Genomic DNA, 25,446 nt, shown 5'->3' with positions numbered 1-25,446 from the left:
GCGCAGAGCCAAAACCAAACATGCATTAATTCAAAAACGTTCAGAAATTAAATAAAAAACTAATTTTTTTTACTCTTTTTTGACTCTTTGCCACAATTCTACTTTTTAAAACAATTAAAAGCTTTAGCATAAACAACGAGGGATTACGGAGGGGACAACCCATTTTATATACAGAGTAATTTCTGTTCGTTTTAAGTTTTAATGTCGCTCCTTACTTTCAGCTAAAAAAATTAGTTTTTTTATATTTAATTTCTTACAGAAGCAGTCAGGACAACACCAACTCTCACTCCATTTAGCTGTATCAATTCTTGCACACTTTTTCACTCCTGCATGAAACGAGGAATTGCACCCTCAGTATTTCACAGAGTTTCAAAAGTCTCTCTGCTTACATTCAGGACAAACTAGTTTTTCTCAAACCATTGTTTTTAAGAGGTTAATTGCCCGGCTGAAGAACTTAACTTAACAACAAGACTAGATCCTCACACGTTGGATCCTAGATGAAGACTGAACGTTACTTAGATGATGACTTTGTTACTCGTATACTACCAATATTTACTTCTGGTGCTTCCAAAATTATTCATTTAGTATAAACAAATTTTGTGAAGTGGATATCCAAGCTATTTCTGTACTTGAGAGATCCATCATTTGTTTTCAAATCATTTAGTAAAATTGTGATTCTTTGTTGCCGCGTTAACGTAGTTGATAAATTTTTGATCAAGTTGATCAAATCAGACGCATGTTTTGTCGGATTCTATCTATTTTTTTTGGATTACAAAACTTTAAAATGCAAAATAGCTAATATTTAGTCGTATAATCTTAGTTGTATCAAAATTGCCCAGAGAAATATAAGTTATTGATGCATTTTGTTTTTTACCTCTCACGAATAAATATTCAATTTTATCTGATCTTTTCCTGTTACAAAATCGTCAAAGTTAAGTAAAGTTTAAATCTTGGGATCTTGGTCATCTAAATTAATGATATCACTTTCATCATTACTTGCTAAAATAAGATCCATGTCAGATTTTATTCCAAGACATTCATGTTAATCATTTCATCTTTATATTTTATCTTCTTCTAGATCTTTAGCATACAGATAAATTGTTTTAAGTTTAGGTAATCATAAATCAAGTTCAAGAGTAAATTGGTTTAACCACATCCAAACCTACCACAAATCAATAGTCAAAACGTCTGTCTCTCTTTCTCTCTAAACTTACATTTTTTTATAGACTAACCTTGACTTGCAACAACCAAATACACGGATGCCTTGCCATTGTAGCACAGGAAGAACTCGAGACACATCTTTTGGAATGTAGCTTCGATCCTAAGAGACTTGTTAGTTGTAACTCTGGATGTGGAATTACAATAAGCTTTGGTGAGCTTGCAAACCATAATTGTGTGCAAAGTTTAAGGCAACAGATGAAAGAGACTTCCGAAATTCTCTTTGGACTGATAGATACCGAAACAGAAAATAAAAACAAAATGTCAGAGATAGAATCAAAATTGGCAGGGTTCCAGGTAGAAACTGGTGAAAAAATGTCTAATCTAGTCAAAAAACTGGAAAGAATCGAAAAAGAAAATGAAGACAAAATGTTAATGATTGAATCGAAGTTGGAATTACTTGAGGCGGAAATGGCAAATATTCGAATATCCAAGTCTAATTCATTTCATGTAGAGAGTGCTACACTAAAACAGGTAAAGACAAAATTTGAAAAATATTTAATATTGATCTTTGAGAAGAAACCTTAGTTGTTTTATTTTCTTCAGTTCCTATTTTAATAACAACTTTGCGATTGTCCACTTTTTTAGTTTCTCGCAAATTATGCAGCGATTGCGTTTTCAATATCTGTTCAATATATATGAAGGGGTTTTTCCCCTCATTAATACCTCGCTCTTCACACTAAATCTTAAGTTTTGTTCCAATTCTTTAAGAATAACCCCTGAATCAGAAAGGCCGTAGAATAAATAGTTGAAATTACTAAAAAAAGTATTTATCTCCTCCTAAATACCTCGCTCTTTATGTTAAAGTATTTTTAGAACCCTTCATATGTGTAATAATCTCTGTTCGTTTTAAGTTTTAATGCTTCTCCTTACTTTCAATTGAAAAAAATTTTTCATGTTTATATCCTCATTGTTTTTTTTGATATTAATGCTAGAAAATCCTGTGCCCTTTTTATTGAATTTCTCTTCTCCAATGAAATGTTCCTCCAAGGAAAGATCCTCCCATATAGCCCCCTCCCCTGAACCCCACACTCAAACCAAAAAATCCCCCTGAAAACGTCGGTACACTTCCAAATAACCATTACTGTAAGTACACATTGGGACTGTGGGGGGTAAGTCATCCCCAAAGACACAGTTAGTACGGTTTTCGACTATGCGGAACAAAATGGATATCTCAAAACTTTGATTCGTTGGCTTTGGGAAAACAATGAGCGTGGGAGGGGGCCTAGGTGCCCTCCAATTTTTTTGGTCACTTAAAAAGGGTACTAGAACTTTTCATTTAAGTTAGAATGAGCCCTCTTTCAACACTCTAGGACCACTTGATCGATATGATGACCCCTGGGAAAAAATAAATAAACACGCACCCGTGATTTGTCTTCTGGCAAAAAATGCGAAATCCCACATTTTTGTAGGCTGGACCTTGAAATTTGTTCTATAGGGTTTTCTGATACGTTGAATGCGATGGTGTGATTTTCGTTAAGATCCTATGACCCTTAAGGGTTGTTTACCCCTATTTTCCAAAATAAGGCAAATTTTCTCAGGCTCGTAGCTTTTGATGATAAAGACTAAATTTGATGAAACCTATATTTTTCAAATCAGCATAAAAATTCGATTCTTTTGATATATCTTTTAGCATCGAAAATCCGCTTTTTACAGTTTCGTTCACTATTGAGCCGGGTCGCTCCTTACTACAGTTCGTTGCCACGAACTGTTTGATGAACCTAAGAAACTATATAATCAACGAGTTGTCTAATCTCCTCGTACACCTGCGCCCTCAGTGCAAAGATATAAAAATAATAAAAGACTGTAAAAAAAAACACGCGAAAATCCATAAAGCAAACTATAATTAAAAGTTAAAATAGAGAAAATGCTTTTAATAGACAAAGAAAAAAAAGAGAGAGACAGAAGGAGAAAAGGAAGACTGTTTTCCTAAATTAGTGATTAATATATACCAGAACTTGAATGAGGCCTTAACCCTACTCATCCATACAATCACATAGGTCAAACAGCAAAGCCATACACAATCAACCATAAAGAATAATCCATGGACAGGCAGTCATGTCGTCAATAACTATAAGTCGTCATTTACCAAACAATAGAAACTATAAAGACAAATAATTCAGAGGCAACAACCCAACACAAGGGCTCATCAGGAGAATACACTTGTCTGTAGGGTTTCGCCACATTAAATTCTCTACCCAGCCAAGTGTTGTGGCTACTACAAAATAACCATGGCATCCACGTGTCAGGTATCACCCCCAAAATACATGCATATGAAACAAAAAAAACAAACAGCAAATGTAAAACAACCAAGTAAAACCAAAACAAGCTTATCCTGTTAATATATCCCTCGTTTTAGCAACAATAGGTAAACTAAATATGATAAAATTTACCAAATCACAAATATTAACACATTGCAAAAAACCTGAATGAACTAAACAATTATAGAATTCATCTTTACCATGTGACTAATTAAAAAAAAAATCCGTTCTATTAGAAAGACAATTCAAAATAAATGGCGCTGCAAGATCATTTCTCAAACCTCCGAAATTCGTTGAAAATTTCTTTAAATATTTCCAGATAATTCTTTTCATATCTATTTAAAAGTTCGTTATAATGAAAACAAAATTTTTTAAATTGCCAATTTAATTTATTTGCAGAAAAACCTCTTGATATCAATTTTTGGCTTAAGATTTTACATCTATTTTTAAAATCAATATAATTACTACAAATCCTTGCATAACGAAGTAACTGTGAAAAAAAAGCTGAATATGTGATATTTGAGTGTATATTACTTTCAGAGAATGGGAAACTATTCACTTCAAAATCAAAATCATCCGTTTTAATACATTTTAAAACTTCATTTATTATTATCACAAATATTAATATTTAAATCTAAGAAATGATCTTCATGACCAGCGCCATGACTAGGTTCAAGAATAAGCTCTGATGGATATATATTTTTAGAAATATCAATGAAATCCTTACAATTTAAGACCAAAATATCATCTAAATATCTTTTATTATTTGACAAAACATGTTTTAAATTATTCGGATTTTTCTTATCCATCATATATTTATATTCTAGTTGACTTAAAAACAAGTCAGCTATAAATGGGCTGGCATTCCCACCCATGGGAGTCCCCACAAAATGCTTGTACAAATCACCACCAAATCTTATATAAGTATTGTATAAAACAAATTCTAATAACTCAAAGATCATATCCAAGCTGTAACTTCTCAAGTTAGCTGTAGTATTAAAGCAATTTGTCCCTATAGCTTTTTTATTATAAGTGTCTATTTTTAAGAACCTTTTACTAGATAAGAGGAAAGATTTCTTGATAACAGTTTTTAAATTATCTAACACTACATTAAGTGATAAATTAGTATACATTGTTGCAAAATCGAAAGACTCAATTCTTTTAGCTGAAACCATTGTTAAACAATCTATCACCTGAGGTGAATTATTAACACTCCAATATGGATTAAAATTCGAAAATTTTTTAATACCAGAACAATAGGTTTTAAGTTTTTTTACAATTTCTTTTAAAATTAAAGAGAGGTCAGTAGCAGCAATGCGGGTTGGACATTTAGCTGCTCCAGCAATAAACCGTGGTTTAGGGGGATTCTTATGAAATTTTACAGTCCAATATAGGAAAGGGAACTTTTTATCATTGTCATTTATTTTAATATTAAAAATTTTAAAAAGTATTTCTTCAGTCTATTCAATTAAATTCTCGTCCTCTAAATTTACCTCTTCGTAAACATTAGTTGTGCATAACTCCCTTTTTAAGATATCACAATACAGCTTCTGACAAATTATGACAAAATTATTATTAGCTTTATCCACTGGCACAATTACAAATTCATTCTGTAGATTAGCAATTGCTTGTTTAATATTCGCATTATAAAATAATGATTTAGTGTTACTATTTTTTAAGTTAGAATATATTTTATTTCTTATTCTACTAATAATTAAATTCTTCTAACTTTGGAAACACTCTTTATGTTTATTCTCTTTCTTACACCATTTATCAATAAATAAATCAAAATCATTTTCCAAGCCATCAAGAACACTCGATGGTTATATATATATATATATATATATATATATATATATATATATATATATATATATATATATATATATATATATATACATTACGAAAAGAGAAATAACCAATGCAACAGCACAAACACATTGAAAAAAAGGGAGAAATAATATAGAGAGCTATGATAAAATAGACCAACTATACTATAAAAATTATAAAGTAAAACTATACTAACTATATAAAAACTATACTAACTATAAAATAATATAGAGAGCTTCTATAAAAAAAAAATAGAAGCTACTATTGTGACCCTGTGACTGCTGCTATTGTTGATGGTTACTGGAACAATTTGATACTGCAAGGGGGGGGGGGTGAACGACCTGATGAATTCTCAAGACAAATATCACTTTTAGAGGGAACTAAAATCTCTGGTATTTTGCAAATTTCAACATAGGAGGAAACAGGCTGGGTCCCTCCAACATCGTTACTACCTTCAAGTAGAGGATGCTAAGAATCTCTGAGATTTTTTTTGAACAATTGAGAAGCTAAAAAGTCTCCAATAGCTTCTAAACCTTGGAATTTATTTTTAGAGGGGATAAAATAACTGTTAAATCCTATAGTTTGAATTTGTTTGAAGTGGCAGTGTCACATAAGAATTTAATAGATGGAATATCCGATAAATCATCCTGACAGATATTGAATTTTTACATGATATTGCTGCTGCAAAAGGATTCCAACTTTAGAATTTACCAGACACTACTGAAACAAAGAAAACACTTGAACAAGTATCTGTAACTAAAAATTTATTTATTAATGTTATCTTTAGCTGTTTTTCTTATCAAGGATATCAAACAAAAGGATCTTTGAGAATCACCAAAATATTCCTAATCAACAGTGATTAGTTTCATTGACTCAAAGCCAGGATGCTCGTAGAAGAGATTGCTTATGGAATGAAACAAAGGTTCATATGAATAATCAATGACAAAGAACATGGAAAGCTATACATTGCTAATAGCGGTTCGGCCAATAGTAAAAATGTTTTAATATTGTTCCTTTTTGGGCTCTAATTTTTTGGGACACATTCTGTAGATAGGCCTAAATCATATTAGGTAATGCAAATTACACTATTTTATTATCTAACAAGAGTTAATTAAAAATACTGATTCTTGGACAGATAATCAGAAATTAAATTTAGCAAAGTTAAGAAATTTGACACTGCTTCACCGGTTTGTAATTTTGAGTCATAATTTTGAAAACAAATCCGATTTATCGAGATATGTATCTCTTCAGTCATTTTATTATATTCTGTCCAACTTTGTTGACAATTATTTTTCCATAATCTCCTATGCTCCTTAATTAAATCGTGACATATTGATTTAAGTAACTCATCTGACTTTTCTGAGGCATGTGGGACACCTTTTTGTTTTGTGTTAATCTTGGTAAGAATCTCTCTAAGTTGCCACTCTCTTGAGTGTCATTCGGAAATTATCTTTGAAATATTAGAAAATTAGCATGGTGCCTAAACAAAAAAAAAAACAAAAAAACAAATAAACACGCACCCGTGATTTGTCTTCTGGCAAAAATACGAAATCCCACATTTTCGTAGACTGGACCTAAAGACAGAGGAAGATTTATTACATGTGAATTAACTACAAACCTCTTTTTTTGGGGGGGGGGAGGGTGTAAGTGAGCCAAGAGATAATTGAACTCCCGTAGCTGAACTCTCGTGCAACTAAACCGCCATTTAGCTGAACCCCATTTAACTGAATTCTCGTGCAACTTAACTAGCGCAGGACCGATAGGGTTTTTTGGGGTCTGATATACGGATATATTGGTACCACACCAATACGGATATAATTTGCCGTTAAATTTCACTCTGAAAAATAACTTTATCAAATTTTAAACATCCTCATCTCATATTCATACTCACATGTTTGCACCTGATTTATTAAACACCAAAGAACGGCCTCAATAATTCACTTTGAATTCTAACAATTAGGCCTTTTACAAGAATTGTTTGATTTTATTTACCTTTTCTGATCAGTTGCTTCTGAGCACATAAAAGAAATGGCGGATATTTGCAGAAATTGAAAATAAGAAACAGATTAGTCAACGAAGCCAGTTAAATTCCATAAGCACCAATACGTGAAAATCTGATTGACAGAAGTGTAAGATACTTATTAAAATTGATTATTCAAATCCTAATTTTAATTGCACAAGTTTGAATTTCAATCATTCACATAATAATGTGAAAACTAATTCTACTTTCGGATGAAATGGTCTCCTCCTAACTAATCCTCGCTATGCATACTGGATGTAAGGTTGCAGCTAGAGTATTAAGTATGAAGGAGAGATTTAAAGATTGTATCGAAAAAATCGTCCAGTATGGCGAGAAATGTGGGCACATAAGCTTAACTTCCTAGGTTTACAGGTAAATTTTCCAAGGTGTTAACCACGTGGTGGTGACACATTGGGACCTCCCCCCACCTTAAAATACCTCCTTTCCCTCAACTGTTTACTTGAATGGATATCATGGCTTTAACCGATTGAACGTTGGATCGTTCACCCACATAAGTACAAAATCACCAAACAAATGTATGGTGTATTATATTCTTTATAGTTGTTGTGTACGTTGTGGTATAAGATGTACGGTCTTGAAGTCGACTCATATTTAGAATATTACTGCCCTAGGTTTTACTGCCCTACAGAAATTATTACGCATATGAGGGGCTTACCTCCTCGTAATACCTCGCTCTTTACACTAAATTATTTTTAGAAATTTCAACTGTTTATTCTACGGCCTTTGTGATTCAGGGGTCATTCTTAAGGCATTGGGACAAAATTTAAGCTTTAGTGTAAAGAGCAAGGTATCGACGAGGGGTGAGCCCCCTCCTATACGCAAAAAAAGCATACGAATATAGAAGTTTGCTACGTAAGTCAATTCGTAAGTTACGTATATTGTTTACTTATGAAAATATTCATTAAAAATTAAAAGTTATAGTTGCCTTTTTAAGTAATCAAAAAATTGGAGGGCAACCATGCCTCCTCTCTCGCTCCTTTTTTTCAAAATTTTCCGATTAAAACTATGAAAAAGCCATTTAGCCAAAAAAAAAAAAAATTAATATGCAAATTTCGTTTTAATTATTTATGCGTGGAGAGCCAAGATAAAAAAAATGCATTAATTGAAAAACGTCCAGAAATTAAACAAAAAAATTATTCTTTTTTAAATGCAAGTAAGGAGCGACATCAAAACTTAAAACGAACAAAAATTATTCCGTATATGAAAGGGGCTTTTTCTCCTCAACGGCTTTCCTCGCTCTTTACGCTAAAGTTTTTTACTGTTTTAAAATGTAGAGTTAAGAGAAAGAGTCAAACTTTAGCGTAAAGAGCGGGGCGTTGAGGAGGAAAAGCCCCTTTCATATACGGAGTAATTTTTGTTCGTTTTAAGTTTTGATGTCGCTCCTTACTTTAATTTAGAAAAACTTGTTTTTTTTTGTTTAAGATCTAGTTAAAGTGATGAAGAAAACTTATAACTTTGTTTTGGACCGAGTTGCCGCCCCTAAGAAAGAATTGACTAGGGAGTAAATTACTTGGACTTCCGCTAGGATTCAAAAGAGCACTGGAGCTTTTTTATTTCCAATGGATGGCACTTTTTTGAAGTTTCTACGACAGCTAGTTCTATATGAAGTTTCTTGGAAAAAAAGAACAAATTTAAGTATATTGTAGGTAGCGCTATTGCGCTGCCTATGTTAGGGGTTCATATTGATCTGCCCACGTAATTGTGTACAAATATTCTGTTATGTCTTAAGCTACATTTTCTGATTTCAGTTGTAGACCTGGTGATTTTAAATATAGGTTTTCACCATTTTAAGGAACGTTCAAGTTCTGATATGCTGTTATATTTAGTTCCTGATTGACAGCTTATTCAACCAACCCTGGTTTTTCACGATCTTTAGAACTCCCAAATATAATTATAGGCTTCCGCCGGTGCTAGGGAAAGGTTGGTTGGACATATGGGTATACTTTCAATCTTAGAACAACTTTGATTCTAATGGTTTTATCGTGCTTAGACTGGAAAACATGGAAAACAAGATATTTCGTTCTAGCTTTACCAAGTTAATTTTTAATATTTGATTTTAAGGGCTCTTGTTTCTTCAGTCACCATGACATAGTTTACATAAAAATTAATTAAAAATCGTCAGTCTGGTACTGTGTGAGGTTTTCTTCAAGGATGAAAAGAAATTATAGGAGAGGGGAGAGCAAATAGCAGGTGAGGTACTATTTGGGGGTCTGTTTGTCTAACTACCACTTGTCCTAAGTTTCTACTGTCCATAGATTAAGAATATATGTATATTCAGAATATCGATAGATAGAAAGGGGACTCCTTGATGAAAGTGAAGTACCTTATGGCTGATTTTCCACAAATTGTTACAAAATAAGTGCTAAACTGAAAGGTGTTTGTACTAAGAAAGCCGTACCCTTAACAATTTGGTTATAAACTTATTTATGTTATCAAGAATCTCACTAATTTTTCTTGCAACAAGGACTTGACAAAAACTTCTAGAGGGAAATTGGTTTAAAATAAACACGTAAATAAAACTCAGCAAAAAGGGGTTTGAAACTTTTAGTTTCATCTCCCCAATTACCCTTCATTACACTGATTCATATTATTATAATTTTCTGTTTTTGGCTTGTCAATCTAGTTGAAACCCATTATTTTGAATTTAGGGTATTGTTTACTGGATAGATTAACAACATGGTTTTAAGTTAATTCAAATTCAAATGTTTTTATGCTGTTTTGTATTAACGCTATCACCGTCGTCTCTTTTTTTCTAGAGTAGGAAATGATTTATCCTTCTGTCAAATACGTCCAGATAAAGCAAAATTTTATTTCCGTAACAAAAAAAAAAAAAATCAAAACAAATTTTAGTTTATTTTAGTTCTCAGTTCAGGATCGCTTACGTCATTATGTATCTGTGAAAATGTTCATGGTGTCTGACAATAATTAAAATTTTTTAACTCAAACCAGAAAATTATGTTAAAGATGGAACTGTTGCCCAAAGTTTATATTAAGAGACGTTCATCAGAAGAACAAACCATTGCAAAAATAGGACTTAGTTACCTGCCTGATTCTTTGAGGCCGCTAGTCGACATGACAGGTAATATATTATGAAAGGGTCCAGCAGTTTGTATTAAAAAAAGAAAGTAAGACCTAAGTGCTAGTCTGGCTGTAAATTTGAAAAATGAAAAAAAAATCGGACAACATTTTAAAACTTAAATCGTCAAGAAAAAGATAGTTTGAAGGTGAAGGATGTGATGAACCGGGTCCAAAAATTATACAACCTGAACTGTCAAAAAAGGAAGTTAACGTGATGAACCAGGTGGGAGCAATGCGCAAAGATTACAATGCATTTTTAGAATAAATTAGACAAAATTTAATACCCCTGCCAGGAAGTTCTAAATTCACTCTGATCGAAGCCCTTTTCCTAATTTTTCATGACCACTCGTTCTACATGATGAGACCATGGACAAAAAAAATTATCATAGGAGATACATATTTCGACTGTGTGAACAGTATCGCCTTGAGTCCTGCTTCTGAAATCTCAAGAAATGGAGTATGCGCAAAGGTGCTTGTCGAAAAGTGTTGTCCAATTATAGTCCCTAAATTATCTCTGAACGACTTAGGTTGAAGAGACGAAATATGTCTTTATTTATGAAGATTAGAGGCCCCTCCTCTAGCTTTTGCCATTAAAGTTACACGAATCCAGGAATCCTCGTATTCAAACACACGAGCAATTTTGGGGTTATTTTCTAGATGGCTTCAAACTCCTTCGCTTAGTTGATTTCATGTGCTATATGATAAGAAAATGAATAAATATAGCCTACTTGTACGGGCCTCGGCCTCTACTAAATAGATGGTGTCACTTTTATTGAATGAAAAACGAAAATAAAAGAACGGAGGGTAACAGTTTATTCCTGTTTAATGGTGTGTCCATGGAATATTCTTGAGGACTGGTATTTTTTTTACCTAGTTTTAGCGTATTTAGTCAGTGACGTGTTGAATAAGCCCTTTCAAGTTTATAAATGCCGCAAGGAGCTTTCGAAGTTTTTTTTGTAGCAACCGGAAGAACCATTGATGAGTAATCCTGAAAATGAACCTCCTGCCATAGATAATTTGAGTGACAAGCCCGAAAGCTCGAAGGAAGAATCTAACGCGTGGAAGACCAAAGACAGACCCAGAGAACGTGGTAGATTCAAAGGACGTCGTGGAAGAGGAAGAGTGCGTGATGGATTCCGTGATAGTAAGTCACAGAACCGTGTAAGAGTGTAATAAAAATCTTTAATGTCTGGTTAATGCTCTGAATTTGATATGGATTACTGTCTTTAATGAGTTTTCTTTCTTCTTTTTGAAGAAATAAGGATGTGCCTAGTTGTATTGAGTGACCTAAGTCATAAAATGCTCAATGATTTAAAAATCAAGAACTGGGGGAGATAAGATATCCAAACTTACTTTAGTTTTTATTGCTGATTTCAAATAATGAACTTATCACGATTGCTAAAAGACTAAGTTTTATTTTAAAAAAATGTGTTCGTGTTTTTTTATCGTTGGGGCAAATACCATTAGTCATTTGATATATGTCAGTTGGCAAGATCAGGTGGAAATTTGGTTGTACCAGTCTTCTTATAAATCAGTCTTCTCAGTCCCCGGGAGCTCTAGACTCAATTATTTCTCCGTTTCGGCAAAATAAAACTAATGTGGCTCAAATCATATTCTACGAGCTTGGAATCATTGGTGCCAGAAATTCGAAAAAAAAACACTTTTTATTTTAAACCTTCGTTGTAAAATATCGAAAAATTCTTACCCCCTACTACATTTTTTTTGGCGAAATCGCACATCTACTTGGTTTTACGATTAAATAGTGGATACCATATTACAAGGTTTGACTATTTAGCGTAATATTTATATTTCTCCATAACTGGCTCATAGTCAAGCTTTTAGAAGTTGTCTTCTTTCAAGGTCAGCTAATATACAACTGAGGTAAGACCCTAGTACTTGGTCATTGCCTTATCCTTGGCATATATTCTGATTTGAAAGTCTTTCTTTACATACAACAGGCTAATCATTGAAAATAGGTTTATATAGTTGGGATTGGCCGATGGCTAGGACTAGACTATTTGGGATTGGCCAGTATTGAGGACTAGACCTGACTAACTATTTGGGATTGTCTGATAGTTAGGATTAGATTACTGAGGACTGGCTGATAGTTACGAGTAGATTATTTAGGATTGGCTGATAGTCATAACTAGACTATTCGGAATTGGCTGATAGATAGGACATGCTATTTAGGTTGGGCTGATAGTTATGACTAGACTAGTTGGGATTGGCTGATGGTTAGGGCTAGACTACTTGGGATTGGCTTATAGTTTAGACTAAACTATTTGCGATTGGCTGATAGTTAGGACGTGACTATTTGGGATTGGCTGACTGCAAATTGGAAAACTTCTGGTTTTTCAACATTTCATTCAAGATTGTCTCTTTCTGTCATTTTGATATGTTATTCTAAGATAATCTCCAAGATAGGCTCAAGCTTTAAATATGTCTCCAACAATAGGCTCGATTGTTTTCTCTCAGTATATTCGAAATTTTCAGTGTTGTGTATGGTTAAAATATTTAAGCTAATCACATAGTATAAAGTTAACAAACATTTTGACAAAGCTAGTATGAAAACAGTCCACTTTATAGGTACTCAACGCAGATTGTACAATGATTTAATTGTTGGAATGGAGATCAGCTGTCCAACTAGTGGGTATCTTACCCTATAAATTATTCTATCCAATTCCTAGTCATAGAATTCCTAGTTCAAGCCATTTCAGTGTCATTTGAAATTACAGAGTTTATATAGTTTACTATATTATATTTTACCTGTATTACCTATATCTTACCTATATTATATATTATATTATATATTATATATTATATATAATATTATAGTTTACAATAATTCATAATCAATCTGATAATCTCCGAGTGCCGATAAAATTTGTTTATTTTGTGATCTGCTCGGGATATCATCAGCTAATCTAAGTGTTTTTAAGAATAGTGGCGGTTCTAGGCTTGGGCAGCTGTCCCCCCACAGTTTTGCTGACATTTAGCCTTAATTCTTTTTTTATACTCATGTTGTTTATCTTGTCCCCCTCCTTCTGCACATTATAACGCCTCAAACCACAACTTTTTAAGAACCTTACATAACTCAAGAGTGGCTCATACATTTTCAGTTTATGATAAAAAACCAAAAGTAACTGCTGAAGTAAGAAAGCAGCCTTGTTGACTTTTCTTGTGATAACAAATTTCAACTGAAGATGTGAATCTCACTAGGGGAATTGAGACACAATTATCAGTTATAATTTATATGTTTGGGAAGAGCGTTGGATGGTAAATCGAATTGTATGTTTGTATTTCAGTTAGCGAATTTAATAAAAGAATTGACAGGTTTACAGCCAAATGTGCCAAAACCAAAAATTGATTAAAAAAAGAATCAATTTCAAGCACTCTGGTGTGAGAAAAAGTACTCTGTCTGATACCTGTGAGAGCCCCTAAATAATAAAACTTTGTAATGAAATATGTTGGCAAAAAAAATCTTGTCCAAAAAATGACCAAAATCTTGACAAAAGTCAAAATCTTGACAAAAAATGAAATATGTTGAAAAAAAAAATGTTGAAATATCTTGCCCCCCTCCTTCTGCAAATTATAACGCCTCAAACCACCACTGTTTAAGAGCCTTACATAGCTCAAGAGTGGCTCATACATTTTCAGTTTATGATAAAAAACCAAAAGTAACTGCTGAAGTAAGAAAGCAGCCTTGTTGACTTTTCTTGTGATAACAAATTTCAACTGAAGATGTGAATCTCACTAGGGGAATTGAGAAACAATTATCAGTTATAATTTTTATGTTTGGGAAGAGCGTTGGATGGTAAATCGAATTGTATGTTTGTATTTAAGTTAGCAAATTTAATAAAAAATTGACAGGTTTACAGCCAAATGTGCCAAAACCAAAAAATGATTTAAAAAAAGAATCACTTTCAAGCACTCTGGTGTGAGAAAAAATATTCTTTCTGATCCCTGTGAGAGCCCCTAAATAATAAAACTTTGTACTGAAATATGTTGACAAAAAAATTCTTGTTCAAAAAATGACAAAAATCTTGAAAAAAGTCAAAATCTTGACAAAAAATGAAATATGTTGAAAAAAAAATGTTGAAATATATTGTCCCCCTCCTTCTGCACATTATAACGCCTCAAACTCCTACTGTTTAAGAGCCTTACATAACTCAAGAGTGGCGCATACATTTTCAGTTTATGATAAAAAACCAAAAGTAACTGCTGAAGTAAGAAAGCAGCCTTGTTGACTTTTCTTGTGATAACAAATTTCAACTGAAGATGTAAATCTCACTAGGAGAATTGAGACAAAATTATCAGTTATAATTTTTATGTTTGGGAAGAGCGTTGGATGGTAAATCGAATTGTATGTTTGTATTTCAGTTAGCGAATTTAATAAAAAAAATTGACAGGTTTACAGCCAAATGTGCCAAAACCAAAAAATGATTAAAAAGAAGAATCACTTTCAAGCACTCTGGTGTGAGCAACAACATTCTGTCTGATCCTTATGAGAGCCCCTAAATAATAAAACTTTGTAATGAAATATGTTGACAAAAAAAATCTTGTCCAAAAAATGACAAAAATCTTGACAAAAGTCAAAATCTTGACAAAAAATGAAATATGTTGAAAAAAAATGTTGAAATATCTTGTCCCCCTCCTTCTGCACATTATAACACCTCAAACAACTACTGTCTAAGAGCCTTACATAAATCAAGAGTGGCTCATACATTTTCAGTTTATGATAAAAAACCAAAATTAACTGCTTAAGTAAGAAAACAGCCTTGTTGACTTTTCTTGTGATAACAAATTTCAAATGAAGATGTGAATCTCACTAGGGGAATTGAGACACAACTATCAGTTATAATTTTTATGTTTGGTAGGGCGTTGGATGGTAAATCGAATTGTATGTTTGTATTTCAGTTAGCGAATTTAATAAAAAAAATTGACAGGTTTACAGCCAAATGCGCCAAAACCAAAAAATAATTAAAAAAAAAGAATCACTTTCAAGCACTCTGGTGTGAGAAAAAATATTCTGTCTGATCCCTGTGAGAGCCCCTAAATAATAAAACTTTGTAATGAAATATGTTGACAAAAAAATCTTGTCCAAAAAATGACAAAAATCTTGACAAAAGTCAAAATCTTGACAAAAAATGAAATATGTTGAAAAAGAAAATGTTGAAATATCTTGTCCCTCTCCTTCTGCACATTATAACGCCTCAAACCACTACTGTTTAAGAGCCTTACATAACTCAAGAGTGGCTCATACATTTTCAGTTTATGATAAAAAATCAAAAGTAACTGCTGAAGTAAGAAAGCAGCCTTGTTGACTTTTCTTGTGATAACAAATTTCAACTGAAGATGTGAATCTCACTAGGGGAATTGAGACACAATTATCAGTTATAATTTTTAATGTTTGGGAAGAGCGTTGGATGGTAAATCGAATTGTATGTTTGTATTTAAGTTAGCAAATTTTATAAAAAATTGACAGGTTTACAGCCAAATGTGCCAAAACCAAAAAATGATTTAAAAAAAGAATCACTTTCAAGCACTCTGGTGTGAGAAAAAATATTCTTTCTGATCCCTGTGAGAGCCCCTAAATAATAAAACTTTGTACTGAAATATGTTGACAAAAAAATTCTTGTTCAAAAAATGACAAAAATCTTGAAAAAAGTCAAAATCTTGACAAAAAATGAAATATGTTGAAAAAAAAATGTTGAAATATATTGTCCCCCTCCTTCTGCACATTATAACGCCTCAAACTCCTACTGTTTAAAAGCCTTACATAACTCAAGAGTGGGTCATACATTTTCAGTTTATGATAAAAAACCAAAAGTAACTGCTGAAGTAAGAAAGCAGCCTTGTTGACTTTTCTTGTGATAACAAATTTTAACTGAAGATGTGAATCTCACTAGGGGAATTGAGACACAATTATCAGTTATAGTTTTTATATTTGGGAAGAGCGTTGGATGGTAAATCGAATTGTATGTTTGTATTTCAGTTAGTGAAATTAATAAAGAATTGACAGGTTTACAGCCAAAATTGCCAAAACCAAAAAATGATTTAAAAAAAAGAATCACTTTCAAGCACTCTGGTGTGAGAAAAACTATTCTGTCTGATCCCTGTGAGAGCCCCTAAATAATAAAATTTTGTAATGAAATACGTTGACAAAAAAAATTATCAGCCAAAGAAACAGAAAATAAATTGTGAACATGTAAAATGCTTTCAAATTTCTTTATGTAAAATGTCCCTTTTTAGGACTTCTTTGACACTAAATGTGTGCAATAAGTTTATTGCATTTTAATTGTCAACTTAACACTTTTTTATTGTGAGTTTCATTTACTTTTCCTTATATTTAAGTCCTTAGACAAAAAGTGTTCTCACAAAACCTTCCAAAGCTTGATTTGACTTAGCTTAAACTGTGTAAAATTATAGTTTTTTGGCTTCTTGCTATCTTGAAAACCAGTTGAGCTGGGTGAATGAAAATGTAAAAAATCAATCCAGGGTCATAAGCATATTGTGGGTAGGTATTGTCAAGTTTTTACGTCTACCCTTGTCTTTAGTTTTCAATCCCTTTTTCATTGGCTTTGATTTTTGAAAATGCAGTTCCTGCTATTTCAGTGGAATTTAAAGGATATCTTTTCTTCTCAATTTAAAAATTTATGTACAAATATCTAAAACTTATAAGTCAGGAGGTAGGAAGCTAAAAACACTTGAGCAGAAAATCTCTTGTACCTCATTTGAGCAATAAATCTATTTTGCAGGGTTTCATTTGCACACTGTTTAGGTCATCAGAGGTCTCTCCCCTCGGGGGGGGGGGGGAGAACCAAAGGATCAAGGTGCTTCAAAATATCTTCCCCAGAGATTCCTTGAGAATCCCTTATGTGGGATGATCTTTCCATAGAGCAATTTTAGCTTGGGGAAAGGGGATTTTCCATAAAGATTTCTCAGCATTATTCAAAAAATTATAAAAAACATATTTTTTCAACTGAAATAAGGAGCATCATTAAAACTTAATACAAACAAAAATTATTATGTATGTGAGAGCACAATTATTACGTATATAAGGCCTAGATGCATCTCTGACAGATTCGTTCACCTAACTCAACTATTTTCTTAGCTAACAAAGAGCTCCTGAACTAGAATTTTACCAAACTATTGAAACGTCAAATCTGAAATTAATTTTGAGGCATTGCAATATAAAACGGAAAATGTGAAAAAAGCAAGAAGTAAGGCCCCTGATGGATTTCTGTAAATATGTGCTTAATTGAATTGTGTTCATTTTCATAAACATAGAGTTAAGTGGGGTTGTACTTGCTTGAAGTTGAGTTGAATAGCGGCTTGAACTGGAGTGGATTGAGTTAAGTTGCGTATAAATTGAAAGAGTCTTGAACTGAAAGGGTTTTGAAAGCTGCACGAACGTTGAGTTCAATGGGTTAATTTAGACCCAAATCCTTAATTAGACTCAGATGAATTTTACTTACAGTTACAGAACCAAATAGACAGGGTACCAGGTAGAGAAATGGTCTTTCCTAGGAGATTTTAACGCCCAGGCTGGTAGAAACAGGGATAGATGGTATCCTACCCTACATAAATTTGGTGTAGGAAAAGAAAAACGTTATGGGTATAGACTTTTGCAATTTTGTAGGGTATAACAACCTAGTTATAACCAATACGGTGTTTAGTCACAAAATGGGCCATAAGTTGAATTGGTATTCACGTGATGGTAAGACAGCAAACCTTATTGATTACATTATTGTAAATCGAAGACTAGCAGGATCAATACAAGATACGAGGGTGTATAGGAGTGCTGTTATTGATGTTAAAAGTAAAGATCACGATCTAGTAGTGTCTAAGGTTAATTTAAAGCTGAAATTTCGCAGGGGAAACTACCTCCCTGAAAGTTATGATGTTGGTAGATTCCAGGATGAAATTTTGAGAAAACTTTCCAGGAACAGCTGAATACTAAGCTTGAGAGTTTAAATTTCGACAATGTGGAAGATGGATGAATTAATTTCAGAAAAACAATTTGAGAAGTTGCTGATTGTGTCTTAGGGAAGAGTGCTAGGACTGCAACTAGGAATATTAGTGAAAAAGCTTTAGGTTTAATGCAGAGTAGAAGTGGTTTGCATTCGAATTATCTGAGTGATAGGTTGTATGAAAACAAAAGGAATGTAAAGAAAATGGAGACAGCATTAAAATATGAACTAAAGAGAAATGAAGTGGAAGCCCTGGATAAAATTGCTGAGGATCTGGAAGATGCAACTAGATGGCACAATAGTGAAATATTATATAGGCACGTTATTAAATTGAAAGGGAGTGGTCAATCTGGACTAGTCCCAGTTAAAGATAGAAATCGGGCCACAATTAGTGATAAGGAAAAAGTTAAAGAAAGATGGGTGGAACAGTTTGAGAATGTGCTAAACCGAGATACAGGTGCAGGAAAATATATTGATGAAAATGAAAAAGTTTGTGATACCTTGGATGTGAAGGAAGATTTGTTTAGCGAGGAAGAATTAGCGACAGTATTAAAAGGATTAAAAAATAATAAGGCTCCAGTGGCTGATAGTGTGATAAATGAGTTTCTTAAATATTGTGGCTCTGAAATTAGGAATAAGCTACTGAATATTATGAATATGACCTTAAAAAGGGGAAGTACCTAATGATTTTAGGAAAACATTACACCACTGTATAAGAAAGGTGACAAGAGTGAGTGTCGTAATTATTGAGGCATTAGCCTGGTCTCTGTAGGTAAGAAATTACTTAGTAATATGATACTTTGTAGACTGAGAGATGCTGTGGACAAAGTTTTAAGGGAAGAACAGTGCAGTTTTAGAAAAGGTAGAGGATGTGTCAACTAAGTTTTCACTCTTAGGTTAATACTTGAGAAGTCCCTTTGATGTCAAACACCTTCGGTCGTTAGTATTATCAATTATGAGCGAGCTTTCGATTCTGTTGATAGAAAAGTGTTAGCAAAGGTCTTATCCTTACATTGCATAACAGGAAAATACATTAAAGTGATTTGTGCTATGCACGAGAATACTACTGTAGCGGTTAAAGTAGGAAATGAGGCTAGTTAAGCAGCATTAACTGGTTTTGTATTGAATCAGAAATTAAGCAGGGTTATGTTCTATCCCCTTTATATGGATCATTTTGATGAACTTCGTCTTAAGGAGCACAGGAAAATGATTTAAGCATATTAGATGAATGTGTGAGCAAAATAAACAAATTTTACAGGTTTTGCGAGTTCAGGGTGCTAGAATAGGCCTGAAAATTAACATGAAGAATACTAAGTCACTAAAGCTTGGAATAAGTGAAGATGAAAAGGTGACGTTGGGTAACGAAAAGATTGATCAGGTTGGTAGCTTCACTTACCTTGGTATTATTATTAGTAAAGACGGTAGGAGCAGTGAAGATGTAAAAAGTAGAATAGCTAAGGCTCCGACTGTTTTTTCACAGTTAAAAAAAAGGAAGAATAGAAAGATAAGTCTGCAAACCAAGATTAGAATAGTGGAAGCTACAGTGATGACAGTGGTCAAATTTGGCTCTGAAGCATGGGCGCTCCGAAAAGCAGATGAAAAACTTACTAGATGTTTTCCAGAGAAATTGTCTATGGATTGTTCTGGGTACCAGTCTGACTGACCGAATTTTAAACAATAAGTTGTTCGAAAATTGTGGTTCAATCCCGCTTTTTAGGGCTATAATGAAAGAAAGGTTGATTTGGCTAGGCCACGTTCTGCGGATGACGGATGACAGATTGCCGAAGATTGTCCTTTTTGGCCAACCGTCTGGGACTACACGGAACGCAGGTTGTCCTTGTGTGGGTTTGGAGGATGTCATAAATAAAGATTTAAAGGAAATGGGAACTTCATGGGGAGGGGTTAAAGAAGGAGGCCTTGAATAGATTAGGTCGGAGGAAGAGCGTGCGTGGCTGTGTTGGTCTCAGGCGGCTTGGTACTGTAGTGATTTATTAGTGGTAGTAGTAGCGAACCCAGTGGAAGCTGAACATTGCTTAACCCGGCAGTGTTGTGTTGTGAAGTCGTGCGTAATATCGATTCTATCCAACGCAATACCTGTGAAACTTATACGATTGTTCGAACTTTTGTATTTCCATTTGAAAATCTATGTATTTGGTTTATTCTAAACATCTCGCCAGTTGATTCTTTTCAGTTACAAAAAGCTTATTGGAATTGAAAGTTAGGAGAAACATCAATACTTCTTAAAATATGAGATACATGTCTTCACACGAGGGGGCTGAAAGCCTCCTAAACATCCACTTTTATCTTTAAATGTAACCATTGCTTTACTGAAAGTGTTTTAGAATGCAATAAATACAACCAGTTGTAGTTTTAAATGTTTTATTTGCCGATTACCTTCCACAACAAATAAACTGAAAGTATTTTGTTAAACAAATACACATAAATAAGCCTCAAATAATCTCAGTCTACAGTTATGCAGAAAAAAAAATCATATTTCCCTGCCCTTTTGTTAAAGAGTATTCATGCTTGAAACACTGAGGGTGGTAAAAATCCGAGTTTAGCTTGAAAATTCTGTGTAAGAAAAAGATAGTCACCCTCATAAATATGATAATATTTTCCTATTTTAGTTTTATTGCTTGTTTACTTTCATTTTTAGCAGAAAGTCTGCCTGAAGGTGGGCGTGTTCCTTCCAATGCTTCCCATAGTCGAGAGCTTGTATCTTGACTGATATATAGGCCTAGATTATTTGGGACTGGCTGGTAATTGTGACTAGACTATTTGGGATTGGCTGATGGGACTGGCAAATTGTTAGCTTTGCTATTGGTGTAGTAAGACATTTGACCCTCGTATGACGTTACTTCAATGGCGTTTTGACTTAATTCCAAAGGCGCCATTTGGGCAAAATCTTGGGTTGGGCATGAACTGAATCTTGCCCCCCCCCCCCTCTCGACTCACTTCGTGTCGCGTAAGAAAAAAATATTTTTCCTGGGTTTTGGCAGCACATCGATCGAATATTCTAAGTAAAAACGCATTTTCAGCACCTGTGTGTTGCTTGGAAATGTATTATAACCAAATGTGGAACTCAGCCACACTGACCTCTGAGATTAATAATAACATCAATGATCACAATCAACGAGGTTAAGTGATTAAACTGAAAGTGGAAAATTCAACCAGACTACAGGGTGGCCTTACTCAGCGAGAAACTTTCTTATTTAAGTAAACAATACGTCGGTGAAAGTAATTTTCAGTAGCATGCTGAGGGTTGTAGCCAAAATCTCGGTTTTCCTTCAGCAAAAATCTTTCAGATCAAATATATTTACAAAAAGAAAAACATAACAAGAAAAAAAATATTACAACACTCAAGGTAACAAGGGGAGCCACCGAGGTTTCATCTTTGCAAAATCGTCATCAAGCTGGTCGTAGTCCAATTTTATACTAAATCCTTCTCTGCAAACATCAAAAGGAGGTGATTGAGACAATCGTCTCCTGTTGTAGACCGCAGGTAGTATTTCATTATTTCCAGGTAAGAAAAAACGCTCATTGCTCGCTGTTGTCCCTGGAAGTGTAGCAGCAATACGAAGTACTTTAATTAATTCTGAGTAAGCCACTGGTAATGCCAGAAGATGGTTGACACTGTCTATGAAGTTTTCCGGCTTTTTCTCCTCATCCAGCAATCATTACTTGGCAATACGAGCTTGAGATTCGAGAAGAATGTCGTCGATATCCAGCTGAAAGTAAAGAGCAGAGAAACGCTTGAGCAACTCTGTATCCATTAAAAAGAAAATTATTTCCTTGCTATCCTCCAGTCGCTTTAATTACTTTGTTTTATAATTCAGCAACAACCCAGGAATGCTCAATGCCTACACCTTCTGAAATAACTAAATTACGTATTGATATAGTCATTGTTGTATTTTTTAGTTACAGGTCATAGGATAGCGTGTCAGCAATTTCTGTTGGATTAGAAATTTTGACATGAATTCTATTCCCCCTACATGTTTATCCTTTATAGACTCCAAAATAACATGAAAGCATTGCTTTTTATAAGCATTTTCCTTTTCTTTTTCCTTACTTTCCACGTCTTTTTCTAAAAGTTTCGGTAAAAAACTTTTCTCCTTACTTATTCTCTTTTTTTTCATTACTTTTCCTTTTCTCATTTCCTCATTTATCGCTTTCTTTTTTCTTTACTTTTCGTTGTTAAAGCGGTAGCTGCATTAGCAGCTACCGCAGTTACTTAGCAATAGTTACATTAGCAGTTACTATGGGAACAAATCCCATAGTAACAAAAAAAAAACAGCCAAAAGCCACTAAAAATGGTTAAGACGGTCGTGATTTGTGATTTAATCCATATGTTTGCACCTGAAAACAGTGTATTAATATAACATAGTAATTTTTACCCGGAAAAAATCCCTGTTGTTAACTTTTCTTTCTTTTTTTACTGAAAAAAATCTGTGTTTAGGACTATATAAGGATTCTCTTATCATTTTATGTATCCATATAGGATACATATATAAAGTTTTAGAGCTTTCGAGTGGAGATTTTGTGCAGGGTAACTTGTCCGGGAGAAAAAAAATTTCCAGTGCCAGGAAATTCATCCAATACTAATCTTCTCCGTTTCACGGTAATCCCGTGGCATCAAAAAGGGTATTTTGTCTTTACTGTTTTCAAGGTAAAGACCAAATTGCCTTCAAACTTATTTATCTTCTACAAAAATGAGTGCTCGTAACATATTTTGTTCTATGCCGCGGATACAAGTAAACCTATGGTCTTCTCTGTAAGTGAGCATGAACAGAAATTGGTCCTTTTTTTTCTTCTTTTTTGACTGCCAATGGTTGAGATATGATAGAATCTGCCATTCAAGTTAATGAAATATGTTTACGTTTTCGTTATATGTCTGAAAAGGAAGATCGGTGTAAAACTAGCTTACTATGGAAACTTTGTTGAATCTTAAATTTTGGTATCCTTTAACTACTTCATACCACTATTCTTATCATCAGTCAATTTATTACCGTTCATTTTGCGACATATAATATGATTGTTTTTGTTATTTCTCAATAAATACTAGAGCTCTAGTCACTAATAGTGCGAAGTTCTTTAATGGTGGTATACTTTAATTAAATATTTAATATATAGATACAGTTATGTTAGTTATTTAATATAATGCGTTCTGAACCGCTTGCTTTCCATAATTCTCTGTTATAGTTTCTATAATTTTGTTACTAAAGTATTATTTTTACGTCATATTTAGGCATATTTCATTAGAATCAACCTAACTTCACCTGTTGAGTGGGTTATGGATAATATGCAAGTACTGAAAATATTATAATTTTTGCTATATCTCATGTTACTTTCTTTTCTTCTTTTTTTATAATCCTTCCCTTTAAAAGTTCTTATGTACAAGTGTCAATGAGTAAGTAAGAAATCTACCGTAAAACCATGTGTCTCTTAAATAAGCTCCCGTTTGTATATTTTTGCAAGTTGTGGCAATTTGTTCTATTGTAATTGCAAAATAAATGATAATTTAATTCTTCTAACACGGTGTAATATTTTTTTCAGGTGATCGTGACGGAAATCATGGTGGAGAATCACGTGGTTGTTACAGCGGTAGGTTGTCTCCAGACTCACGTGGTATGGCCACGTGGTCGCCTTAGAATAAAATTTTTTGAAGTTGCGAAAATCGGACATTATATTATTTTATTTTCGATTATTTTGTGTTTTGAATCAACAGTTTGTAATACATTTATGAGGCTTTGGTAGCTATCAGCATTTTTTTTCGACCAAGTAAACGGAAGTTTTATATTCTTAGAAAAAATAGGTACAGTGACTGCTCGATAACCTCCTTATTAGTGCCTCTATGTAACTTTTTTCTAGATCTCCTATAAATCCCGTAGCAGTACTAAGGATTCAAAAGTTTGCTGTTTATCTTATTCGAGAGAAAAAAATGATTACGAAGTATCCATTCAAAGATTTCTTCCTTTTCATTCCTTTACATGGACTCTTGTGTCGAGATGAAATAAAAAAACAAAACAAGTTTTTTCAAATGAAAATAAGGAGCGACATTAAAACTTAAAACGAACAGAAATTACTTCCTCCATGAGAGGGGCTGCTTCCTCATCAACGCCCCACTCTTTACGCTAAAGTTTGACTCTTTCTCTTAACTCTTCTTTTTAAAACAGTAAAAAACTTTAACGTTAAGAGCGGGGCGTTGATGAGGAAGCTGCCCCTTTCATATACGAAGTGATTTCTGTACGTTTTAAGTTTAATGTCGCTCCTCATTTTCAGTTGGAAAAACTTGTTGTTTTTTTTATTTCATTTCTGAACGTTTTTGAATCAATGAATGTTTTGATTTTGGCTCTCCGCAGAGGAATAATTAAAACGAAATTTGCATATTTGTTTTTTTTTTGAATAAATGGCTTTCTCATAATTTTTATCGAATGATTTTGAGAAAAAAGAGCGGGGGAGGAAGCCTAGTTGCCCTCTAATTTTTTGGTTAATTAAAAACGCAACTAGAACTTTTAATTTTTTTACGAATCTTTTTATTAGTTAAAGTTATACGTAACTTATAAATTAGCTTAAGTAAAGAGCTTTTTATTCTCATGTTTTTATTACATATATGAGAGGGTTTGCCCCCTCGTCAGTACCTCTCTCTTTACACTAAATCTTAAATTTTGTCCCAATTCATTAAGAATGACCCCTGAATCACAAAAGCCGTAGAATAAATAGTTGACATTACTAAAAATACTTTAGCGTAAAGAGCGAGGTATTAGGAGGAGGTGAGCCCCTCATATGGGTAATAATTTCTGTTCCTTTTAAGTTTTAATGCTGTTCCTTACTTCCAGCTGAAAAAAACTTTTTCATATTTATTTTTTCAATGTTTTTTTTTAATAATGCTATTAAATCCTGCGCTCCCTTCATGGAAAATTTCTTCCTCAATGACAAACTCCTCGATGGAAAGTTCCCTCAGCATAACCCCCTCTTCTCAACCCCTCCCCCAACCAAAAAATCCTCCTGAAAACGCCTATATGCTTCCCAATAACCATTACTATAT

General features: G+C 33.4%; 2 protein-coding genes across 2 annotated transcripts in view; one reads left to right on the top strand and one right to left on the bottom strand.

Annotated features, from left to right (window-relative positions):
* LOC136037600 (myosin-6-like) overlaps positions 1-25,446 on the bottom strand; it is a 153,714-nt gene that overhangs the window by 5,555 nt on the left and 122,713 nt on the right. The window lies entirely within an intron of this gene.
* Positions 1,216-24,154, top strand: LOC136038291 (uncharacterized). The gene is made up of 3 exons (XM_065721420.1): positions 1,216-1,692; positions 11,389-11,572; positions 23,955-24,154. Exons 1-3 carry the CDS (start codon positions 1,417-1,419, stop codon positions 24,047-24,049), a joined length of 555 nt encoding a protein of 184 aa, XP_065577492.1. The 5' UTR covers positions 1,216-1,416; the 3' UTR covers positions 24,050-24,154.

The sequence above is a fragment of the Artemia franciscana genome, chromosome 17 (genome assembly GCF_032884065.1).
Source record: "Artemia franciscana chromosome 17, ASM3288406v1, whole genome shotgun sequence".
NCBI classification, from domain to species: domain Eukaryota; kingdom Metazoa; phylum Arthropoda; class Branchiopoda; order Anostraca; family Artemiidae; genus Artemia; species Artemia franciscana.
This window is presented reverse-complemented; position numbering and strand designations above follow the sequence as displayed.

Excerpts from the sequence above, each read along its gene's own strand:
- LOC136038291 (XM_065721420.1), top strand. The coding sequence starts at position 1,417 with ATGAAAGAGACTTCCGAAATTCTCTTTGGACTGATAGATACCGAAACA. Across the intron at positions 1,693-11,388 it reads AGAGTGCTACACTAAAACAG|CAACCGGAAGAACCATTGAT; the intron begins GTAAAGACAAAA and ends TTTTTTTTGTAG. Across the intron at positions 11,573-23,954 it reads GCGTGATGGATTCCGTGATA|GTGATCGTGACGGAAATCAT; the intron begins GTAAGTCACAGA and ends TATTTTTTTCAG.